Below are 11,124 nucleotides of genomic sequence, written 5' to 3'. Positions count from 1 at the left end.
CGCCAAAGCCAGCCCAAACGGGAGAACAGAGTACTGGTACGAATTCGCGCCAGGATCTGTTTTATCATCCTGAACGCACGCTTGCAGTGTGCTCTGTTGATGGGCCTGAGATCTAGAATCGGGCGGAGTGTAATCGCTCTATCACACCGAGTAACCAGCGCGAGATTCCCGGAATAGTTTTCCACACACTCAGGAACTGACAACTGAACTGCGCGGCTATAACATGTGTGAGCAGTGGCTCTGCACCGCTCTGAGGCAGGGCGAGCGGCGCTACATTGACTGAGTGAGGAGGAAAGAGCTCTCTTGTGCACATGTATGCATTTTTTTTTTTATTAATGATCCCACACACACATCAAACACAAATTTGAACAATTTTGAGACAGCTTGGGGGCTGGGTCGATCGCGTAGGCTACACTTCCCTCCTCTGGCGTGCATTTTAACCGGTGTGGGCGGCGGCATCTGCGCCTGTCACTACAGACTGTGAATGGTTATTCGTCCTAGTTGAACACCACTTCGTAGGGGCGTGAACAACTGACGTAATAGTGCAGCGAAATCTGGAAGGCTGATAAGACGCGCGCCTGGGCATCAGGTGACTCCTTGCCTTTGCACGCTTTTCCAAGCAGGGGCATCAGGTGACTCCTTGCCGCTTTACTGCTGGTGAGTGGGTAAGCGACTGAATCGCTTGTCGCCGCACTGAAGCGGGGCTGCATATCGCCCTGAATGAGTGCGAGAGCGGAGTCCTCTACACACGGCAGCCGCTGATGTGGGGCTGGTATCATGTGAATGAGAGAGTAGTGTCTTCCAAACACGGCAGCCGCTGATGAGGGGCTGGTATCTTGTGAACGAGTGAGGAGCCAGTGATTGTGCTTTGCACACGGTAGAACGCCGCTCCCAGGTGGGGAGCTGCACACTTTTTAGACAGTGGGTCGTGCGGCATCTGCGGCGACATGAGAACCCTTCGCTCCAGCATCTGCACTCGGCTCTCCGCTCCGCTATGGAAGGGGGACGTGAGAAGCCGGGCTGATGTCCTGCAGGTTCGATGGGTGAGAGGAATGCGGACATTTTGTCGGCATGAACTCATCACCAGAGTCCTTATGGTCCACCACTGATAGAGGGCAGACGGAATCATCTGGCATCTGAAGAAAAATCAGTCGTCTTTCGTCTTCCATCTATCAGAGCATGATGACCGTGTTGGTGGACCAAAGCACCGTAATCGTAAAGGCAGAGGCCCTTTCAGAGCCCCCCTGTACAGCGACCAGATTTCTCGACCGAGACATCGAGGCGGTCACGGTGGTGGTGGTGGTGGAGGAGGAGGCGGCGGCCCTGGTCCTCGGTCTAGACTTCAGGATGATGATGGAGATGTGACCATGGCAGAAGGTTCTCAAGACAGTGGCTCCCAGCGCAGATTGTAAGCACTTTGGGACATGATTACACTTATTTTCTTATATAATCGTTGAAGTACAGTGGTCAAAATTTTATGCTTGTTTTCAGCAATCCATATGGCCGGCCACAGAATCGCCAGAATCGCAAAGGTGGACGTGGTGGTGGCGGAAGCGGCAATGGCAGCGGAGGTGGAAATGAAGATAGAGGTGGCAATCGATATGGAGGCAGAAGTGGTGGAGGTGGCGGTGGTTCTGATGGAGGCCGCAAGAACTGGTTTAAAATGACTGTTAGTGCTTTAGATGTTGAATTAAGCGGTTATTAATGTGTTAGGCTTTAATTTAAATTATGTTTGTGACCTTATCTGCATATTACATTGTGATTGTATTTGTGTCTGGCCACAGATTCCTTTCGGCAAGAAATATGACAAAGAATGGCTTTTGTCTTCGCTTCAGAGCGTCTGTTCCATGCCATTCCATGCCGTTCATGTAAGTCTACACTAAAATGCATTTCCTCAGCATGCTTGTAGAAAAGCATCAATGTATGTCTTATTGCTGAATCTTTTCCGTCTTGAATTTTTTGCTCATAGTATCACACTGATGGCAACAAGGCCCAGTTTTATGTTGAAGACTCCACAACTGCTAATGCTTTGTTTAAAGTGTCACGGAAAATAACAGACAAAGAAGGATATAAGGTAATATTCAGTATATGTGATGCATCATAAACACTGGAAGATGGCAGAAAAGGCATTTAGTCATCATTCTAATTATGTTTTTCTAAAGTAATAACCATATAAAATTATATTAACCTGTTTATGTACAGATGTGTCTAAGAATTTCTAGAATGTAATTTAGTGTCAATCTGTTGGATGGATAGGTGACTGTTATTATGAACAGCTGCCCACCACCCACTTTGATTTACACTGATCTGAAGGCCGCAGATCTGGAGCATTTGAAGGTGAGAGAGTGTTACTTGCAGCAACCTTTAAGAGGATCTTTTCATTTATTTCATTTATGGCTAATAACTGACTGTCTTCTGCAGCAATGCATGGCCAAGCGCTTTGATGGGTCGCAGCAGGCTCTTGATCTGAACAACATCAGAGTCGATCCAGGTTGGGCATTCATGCAGTCATCTTTCTCCTAACAAAAACACTTATTCTGTTTGGCTTGTTGTAGGCTGTAGTTCAAATATTTGTTGTTCTTTCCTGGCAGATTTGGTTTCTCAAAATATTGAAGTCACTTTGAATCGGAGAAACTCCATGTTGGCGGTTATCAAAATAATTGAGGAGAACATTCCTGAGGTACGTTATATTTTACTGGAATGATTGCATTAAAATTAAATTTCTTATCAAAATCTCACTGCTTTTTCAAAGGTTTGCATCTGATTTCTTTCTTTATTTTTGAAAGTAAAAATAAAAGTTAATATTTTTATTCAACAAGGACACATTATATTGATAAACGGTGACATTTAGATTTATAGACATTATATAGACATTTAGAACAAAATATTTCTGTGTCAAATAAATGCTGTTCTTTTGAACTTACTCAGAGAATCCTGAACAATTTTTATTTTACCATGGTTTCTACAAAAAAAAATTAAGCAGCACAATGGTTTTGGTAATAAATGTTTCTCGAGCAACAAATCAGCATTTTAGAATGATTTCTGAAGGATCATGTGACACTGAAGACTGGAGTAATGACTGCCTCTTTGGACAGGAATAAATCTTTCACAGGAATAAATTACATTTTAAAATATCTAACAATAGAAAACAAATATTTTAAATTGCAATAATATTTCATTAGTTTTACTGTATTTTTAATCAAATAAATGCAGCCTTGGTGAGAATGAGTCTTCTTTCGAAAACGTTAAAAATCTTACGACCCTTTACTAAACGTTTAAACATTAGTGTACATTTAAAGGGTTAGTTCAACCAAAAATGAAAATTCTGACATTAATTACTCACCCTCGTGTTGTTCGAAACTAGTGCTGGACAATAATTCAATATCAATATGTATCACAATATAATTTTTTCAATAACGGTGATATGATTTTTAAACACATTTCCGATATTTCGATATACATTACCAGTGTTTCCCATACATTGATTTATTTGTGGCGTTTGAATTCGTTGAATAAACATGAGCACTGCAAGTTTCAAAATCAAACGCGTCGCGGGTGTTTTATATGAATGTATCTCTGAAGGGAAAGGACTGTCTTCAGAAAAGTTTCGATGGCATTTTTGACATTTTATCTGATAAAGAAGCGTTCATGAGCGGAGCTGATTTGATTACAGCCTTTACTGGAGAAACCGCTAGATCTACTGCTCTCAAAGTGCCTCCTGCTGGCAGACAATCAGTTTGCATTTTCAATAAGCACGTCTCCAGCAACATGTTTTTGTTGTTGATCAATTTTTTTTTTCTGCAGCAACTCAGAGCACTTTTCATACTCTTTATACTGGCTAAAGCACATTTGTTTCAATCTATAAAAATAATCAGCCTACACTACCAGTCAAAAGTTTTTGAACAGTAAGATTTTTAATGTTTTTTAAAGAATTCTCTTCTGCTCACCAAGCCTGTATTTATTTGATCCAAAGTACAGCAAAAACAATAACATTTTGAAGATCCAAAGATCAGCATTTATCTGAAATAGAAATATTTTGTAACATTATACACTATTCCATTCAAAAGCTTGGATATGTTACAAAATATTTCTATTTCAGATAAATGCTGTTCTTCTGAACTTTCAATTCATCAAAGAAACCTGAAAAAAATTATACTCTGCTGTTTTCAACATAATGATTTTTTGAGCAAATCAGAATATTAGAATGATTTCTGAAGGACCATGTGACTGGAATAATGATGCTAAAATATAGCTTTGAAATCACTGGAATTAATTGCCGCGTTCACGACAGTACCATGACGCAAGCGTGTGGTGGCGCTGACCCAGATAAAGTTGTTATTTTTGTTTTCTTTGCACAAAAAAGCATTCTCGTAGCTTCGTAACTTTACAGTTGAACCACTGATGTCACACGGACTACTTTGTCGATCATCTTGGTACTTTTCTGGACCTTGAACGTGGTAGTTACCTTGCTGTCTATGGGAGGGTCAGAGGGCCCTTTAGATTTCATCAAAAATATCTTAAATTGTGTTCCGAAGATGAACGAAGGTCTTACGGGTTTGGAACAACACGAGGGTGAGTAATTAATGACAGAATTTTCATTTTTGGGTGAATAACCCTTTAATGTTCAACTCTATAGATGTGATCAAAAAACTTTTCCTTTCACAGCTGATTTGTCTGAACCTGAGCAACAACCGGTTGTACAGGCTGGATGACTTGGTAGATATTGTCAACAAAGTTCCCAACTTGAAGATTCTCAATCTGTCGCATAATGAGGTATGTTTATGCTCTCGGACACCTATAGATTTACTGTTTCCTGTAAGCTTTTCAGTCGTGTCATTGTGTCATCTTGTAGCTGAAGACAGAGAGAGAACTTGATAAATTGAAGGGTCTGAAGCTGGTGGAACTCCAATTGGAAGGAAATCCATTATGTGGACACTACAAGAACCAGGCCGACTATGTCAGGTTAGTCTTCTCTGCCATTTATTGCCAGAAAAATACTATACACAAGTACACAAATGCCAAGCGCAGAACTTCCAATCATGCACTCTTACATTACTTGGCAGTAACAGGCCTCCACACTCTTAAAACTATAGGTATTAATTTGATTGATTTTTGGTAAAGTACACTAGAATGTAATGCATACATGCGTTGTGTTATGAATTGCAGTTTGTCCAACAACACAAAATCAAGCTTGCACAGAAGCGTCTGCGTTCACGTACTTGCGTAGAGTATGTTTCAGGCCTGAAAAATAATAGTTGTGCATGTTGGTGCACATTTGCACAGGAATGCATGCATATGCAATGACATACCCCTTGTAGTTCAGTTAAAAAAACAAAACAAACAGCAACACTGAGAGGGGCTCTATAACCAGTGTGTAAAATACACCTAGAAAACATGGCGATCGTTATATCTCCATTAGAGACTGGCATATATAAGTGTGTTGAATGTTTCAGATTTGTGAGTTGAGGTTCACTTTGCTTTTAATTTATTCTGGAGAAACCGTAATTACCTGGTAGGAGAGAGTCTGATGTGACATTTGTAAGGACATTCTTAGTACAAAGTGTCCTTTTTTTTTTAATATATATTATTACACGTGAAAACTATGTGTTATTTCTTAATTGCCCCTAATCACTGTGTTATTCTAAAGAAAAAAATAATAAGTCCCACTCTGTGTGATTCAAATGCTAAAGTAATGATCATTCAAGCCTGTCTGTAATATGCAGGTGTATTCATTTTTATTAACCAGTGAGCTCTTGATTATTTTCCATTACTTCAATCATCAGGCATGTGATAATGATATTTACTTTACATTACTTGGCAGTAACAGGCCTCCACACTCTTAAAACTATAGGTATTAATTTGATTGATTTTTGGTAAAGTACACTAGAATGTAATGCATACATGCGTTGTGTTATGAATTGCAGTTTGTCCAACAACACAAAATCAAGCTTGCACAGAAGCGTCTGCGTTCACGTACTTGCGTAGAGTATGTTTCAGGCCTGAAAAATAATAGTTGTGCATGTTGGTGCACATTTGCACAGGAATGCATGCATATGCAATGACATACCCCTTGTAGTTCAGTTAAAAAAACAAAACAAACAGCAACACTGAGAGGGGCTCTATAACCAGTGTGTAAAATACACCTAGAAAACATGGCGATCGTTATATCTCCATTAGAGACTGGCATATATAAGTGTGTTGAATGTTTCAGATTTGTGAGTTGAGGTTCACTTTGCTTTTAATTTATTCTGGAGAAACCGTAATTACCTGGTAGGAGAGAGTCTGATGTGACATTTGTAAGGACATTCTTAGTACAAAGTGTCCTTTTTTTTTTAATATATATTATTACACGTGAAAACTATGTGTTATTTCTTAATTGCCCCTAATCACTGTGTTATTCTAAAGAAAAAAATAATAAGTCCCACTCTGTGTGATTCAAATGCTAAAGTAATGATCATTCAAGCCTGTCTAATATGCAGGTGTATTCATTTTTATTAACCAGTGAGCTCTTGATTATTTTCCACTACTTCAATCATCAGGCATGTGATAATGATATTTACTTGTTCGAGTTCCAGTGGCAGTCTAGTAAGGAGCATAAGTTTGTCAACACCTCTGGATCTTTATGGTTTCCACACCTGCTTGGCTTCATTCTTGCTTTTTTCTGACCTTCTTTTCTGTCCCCTCACTGTTGGCCCTGTAGCTTTTTGCACAGAACATAGCGATTGGCTTTTCTAAAGCATTTTAGCATATTGTAAATCTCATTAGCTAATGCTTCATTAGTTAAATTCCGTTTAAGCAGCAGCTTCTGCATGTGACCTCCCAGAATGCCAATGAATAAGTTGGCATACAAGGACAGAACAACCATTGGAGATGATGCTCTATTAAGTACATTTGTGCTCCACCTGTCTAAAATGCTGGCACCCTCCTCCCTCCACCCGCCCCGCACATGCCTAACACCTGAAGTACTGCTGATGCTGTGTGGCCAGTGAGAGGCTGGTTAGTCAACGACGGGTAAGATCCCACCTTTTGATTCTGGGACAACCTAAGGCAGGCACAGCCGCAAAACTGGTCACAGCCAACGTCTCGAAGATGAAGACCATTCAAGGAAGAAGAGTTGTTTGTGAGGAGATGCCACGGTTGGGGAAGGAGAGGGGAGGTTTTTAAGAGAAACCTTGAGCCAAGCACTGCTCAGAAATGTGAGCTTTGCTTCATGGTGCAAAATGAAAAGTGAGAGTAGAGGCAATTCTCTCTCTCTCTCTCTGTTTCTGTATTGAAACCAAGGTGGAGGATAGTTGGTCAGACTGACCATTTTCATGATCCTTGTCCTAGAGCACTTTGGAGGGAAAAACATCAGATTGTCATTTCAGCAAAGACAAACCATTGAGAAGAAAATACTTTAGGAGGATCACAGGAAACAAGTTTTTAAATATTCATTTCAGTATAAAATAGGCTCAACTACAAATCGGACTAAATAAGAAATAGGAACGGAAGGTGTCTGGGCTCAAATGAAGCTTTAATTAATTGTTTGAATAAATACCCTACTGTTCTTAAGTTTAATAGTAGGGTCCAAATAAAGTAGGGTGAACAGCCCATACACCTTTATAGCACTCATTTATTTTAATCATTTTATGATCTGTTCAGAAGCTCAGGGTTCAACATTTGTGCTCTTCTGGGTTTATTCGCTGCCCCTTTTTTTTTTATATATATTTTTTTATATATATATAAATGTCTGACCCTGATTTTATTAACTCGCACTCTTTTGATTTGGTTTCTCACTGAATTGCTGTTCTTTTACCGTTTTACTGTGGTTCATCTATAAGTTTATAGTGTCCTTTTCCCCCCGTGTGTATGGCCAGATTTACTCCGTTAGGTCTATTATAAAAAAATAAATGTATTTATTTTATTTTTTAACTTTTCCCCTTAACTGTTAAAGCACCCAATGAACAGTTTGCACAACTCAACATGCCAACATTTGTCGAGCTATAAGCTAGTGCCTGATGCTGTCTTTAAAAAAAATAAATAAATAAAAAATACAAGAGCCCCATAGAGTTTTGACAGTAAGAACCCACCAGCATGATTACAGGGTGTCAGATCTCGTCCAAGTATATCAAACTCTCCCCTTTCCATTGAGTACACTTATTAAATGTGCAAAAAAAACAAAAATACTGACCGACTGATTGATTGATGGTGTGAATGTTCACCAAACTCTACACCTCACAACACCCCACTGCCCCCATCCCTTGCCAGCCTGCGTGGGTCTGTGTTTCGGCCTGTAGGGGGCACCGGTGGTGAGTATTGTGAAAGGGTAAGTACTGTGCCGGGGGTGGGAGGGAGTTTGAACAGCGCTGTGATTGGCACGTTGGTGCCATGGCTCAGATGCCCACAAGTACAAAACAAACTTGATCAAGTATTCAGCAAACCTTCACTTTTTTTTCAAAAGAAAGGAATGGTGTTTGTTTAAACTGTTACGCTACTCTTCAAATGTTTGGAGTCAGTAAGATAATTAAGAAATGAATACCTTAAATTGATATTCAGAAAGGCTCATTAAATTGAGTGATACATTTATAATGTTAGAAAAAAGTTCTAATTCTAATAAATGGTGTTCTTTCAAATTTTCTATTCAGCAGAGAATCCTGAAAAAATGTATAAAGGTTTCCACATACATTTTAAGCAGCACAACTGTTTTCAACATTGACAATAATAAGAAATGTTTCTTGAGCACCAAATCAGCATATTAGAATGATTTCTGAAGGATCATGTGACGCTGAAGACTGGAATAATGACCATCAAAGGAATAAATTACATTTTGAACTATATTCAAATATTTTTATATAATTGTAATAATATTACACAAGTTTTTACTGTATATTTGATTAAATAAATGCAGCATTGGTGAGTATACATTAAAAAAATCCTACCGACCCCAAACTTTTGAACTGTAATGTCTAAAATGTGTAAATCCACAGTTTTACAATATCTCAGGCCTGATGGATAATTATCTGTAAGTAAATATGAATCTGATCGACTCACTCTTTACCTATTTGTCCCATACTTAAGATGGCCCGATTTAAGTTTTTGAGTGTTTGTGTGGGACTGTTCATTGGTACGTGTGCAGTGCATCCTAACGTTGTCTCTCTTGTTTTGTCTTTGTGATTTTTGGACAGTGCCATTCGGGAACGATTCCCCAAGCTGCTCAGACTGGTAGGAAATCCACAGTGTTTATCTGTTGGTGTAACATTATTAGCTTGAGAACATAAAATTGTGGTAACCATAAGAAGTGAATATGTAATCACATTCGCTCTTTGGCTTAATTGTTTATTAGATGCATTGTCTGTTTATTGTTCAAACAACAGGATGGACACGACCTTCCACCTCCCATTGTTTTTGATTTGGAAGTTGCTCCTGCGACTCTTCCCCCCTGCAAGGTTTGGTCAAGTTTTCATACATACTTCACTTTGAGATGCCCATATTTGGCTTTCAGGCTTAACTTCTGTTTTACTTCAAACGCAGGCTAGCTACTTCTGCTCTGAAGAAATCAAGAACATCATCCTTTGCTTCCTGCAACAGTAGGTATTATTTGGTCTTTATACACAGGGTTCCCACGCTCCTTGAAAGTACTTGAAAGTACTTGAATTTCAGACATATGGATTCAAGGCCTGGAAAGTACTTGAAAACAAACATAGGTCCTTGAAAGTGCTTGAATTAAATTTGAAATAAATTGTTTATGGTGCTTGTGGTGTTTTGTAGTTTAACCACAAGGTGGCAGTATATTGTTACGTGTAGAGCTTCTATTGAGTATTCCCTAAGAAGAAGCCATACAGTTCTGTAAAAAGGTAGCATCTGTTGAATAAACGGTTAAGAGGATTTACTTGTGCAGTTACTGAGTACCCGAGGACACAACAAATTGGCGACGATGGTTTCCTTGCCTACGCCTGCGCCTTTTCTGCCATGCAGCGGAGAGCCTGCGATTCCTTTTGTTACTTGGCGGAAAATGTTCGAGAACTATTTGCTGGCCATTAATGCTACGGGTGGCTCCTGGCCTGATGCAAGAAAGCGTGCTGTATTGTTACACAGCTTGGGTACCGAAGGCCAGCGGCTGTTTTACACCCTGCCTGATACGGGAACTACATTTGAACATGCAATGAAAGCGCTAGAAGATCATTTCACGCCGAAAGTTAATGTTGTGGTCGCTCAAAACCGTTTTCATCAGCATTCTCAACGTGCTGATGAGACGATTCCACAGTTCCTGTCTGCTCTGCGGGAATTAGCTTCATTATGTGCTTATGCTGAAATGGAGAGCGAAATGCTGCGGGACCAGCTGGTCGAGCGATCGTATGCCCCAGCAGTACGAGACAGACTTTTGTTGGAACCGTCACTAACGCTGGACTCTGCTGTTACTATTGCGTGTCAGGTGGAACAAGCGCTTTCAAACTCGGACATGCTCAGTGCGCAAAGTTCGGTTCATGCCGTGGCATCCAAGCCATTTCGGCATCGGAAAAAGAGCACGTCGCGTTCTGACGGAGCAAAATCTGTTGCTGATACTACACGAAGAGTAAATCGCATGTGTTATCGATGCGGAGCTAAAAATCACCTTGCTAATGCTGCCGATTGCCCTGCTGCCCGTGCCAAATGCCGTACCTGTGGTAAGATCGGACATTTCTCTAAAGTATGCCGTTCTTCTAAGGATGTTAGGGAAGTAGTCCCTGACGTGGTTGTTCTCTTGACTGATGCTGTGAATACTTCGGAATACTACAAACTTTAATGCAGTGTTTGTGTTACAACATCAAATGGACTTTCATTTGAGACTAAATTAGTCGTGGACACTGGCTCTGCAGTGTCAATTTCGCCTGAAGCCGTGTACAAAAGACATTTTTCGGACTGCTCACTCACGGCTCCTAAAGTTAAACTAGTCACGTACTTGAAAGAGGATATTCCGGTCCTTGGATGTTTACATGCAGACGTCTCACTGCATGATAAGGTAACACCTGCGTGTCTATACATTGTCAAAGGTGGCTCTGCATTAATGGGTATGGACTTAATTCGAGCTTTGAAATGTTCTTTTCACTTTGATGCCGTGTCTGCACCTGACGACTTGCACGCAGTTGTTGGTGAAACCATTCCTGC

The 11,124-nt window shown here is 40.1% G+C and overlaps 1 protein-coding gene across 2 annotated transcripts in view; it reads left to right on the top strand.

The window, feature by feature from the left end:
* LOC107669360 (nuclear RNA export factor 1-like) overlaps positions 1–11,124 on the top strand; it is an 18,706-nt gene that overhangs the window by 4,472 nt on the left and 3,110 nt on the right. For both annotated transcript variants that reach the window (XM_016461541.1, XM_016461542.1), the window contains exons 2-13: positions 1,177–1,408; positions 1,492–1,669; positions 1,785–1,868; positions 1,970–2,074; positions 2,257–2,337; positions 2,422–2,491; positions 2,592–2,680; positions 4,666–4,773; positions 4,853–4,962; positions 9,165–9,201; positions 9,354–9,425; positions 9,511–9,566. In XM_016461541.1, the coding sequence (XP_016317027.1) occupies positions 1,177–1,408; positions 1,492–1,669; positions 1,785–1,868; positions 1,970–2,074; positions 2,257–2,337; positions 2,422–2,491; positions 2,592–2,680; positions 4,666–4,773; positions 4,853–4,962; positions 9,165–9,201; positions 9,354–9,425; positions 9,511–9,566 (1,222 nt within the window). The remainder of the gene's footprint in view (positions 1–1,176; positions 1,409–1,491; positions 1,670–1,784; positions 1,869–1,969; positions 2,075–2,256; positions 2,338–2,421; positions 2,492–2,591; positions 2,681–4,665; positions 4,774–4,852; positions 4,963–9,164; positions 9,202–9,353; positions 9,426–9,510; positions 9,567–11,124) is intronic.

Source organism: Sinocyclocheilus anshuiensis, unplaced genomic scaffold, assembly GCF_001515605.1.
Source record: "Sinocyclocheilus anshuiensis isolate Anshui unplaced genomic scaffold, SAMN03320099.WGS_v1.1 scaffold180, whole genome shotgun sequence".
NCBI classification, from domain to species: domain Eukaryota; kingdom Metazoa; phylum Chordata; class Actinopteri; order Cypriniformes; family Cyprinidae; genus Sinocyclocheilus; species Sinocyclocheilus anshuiensis.
This window is presented reverse-complemented; position numbering and strand designations above follow the sequence as displayed.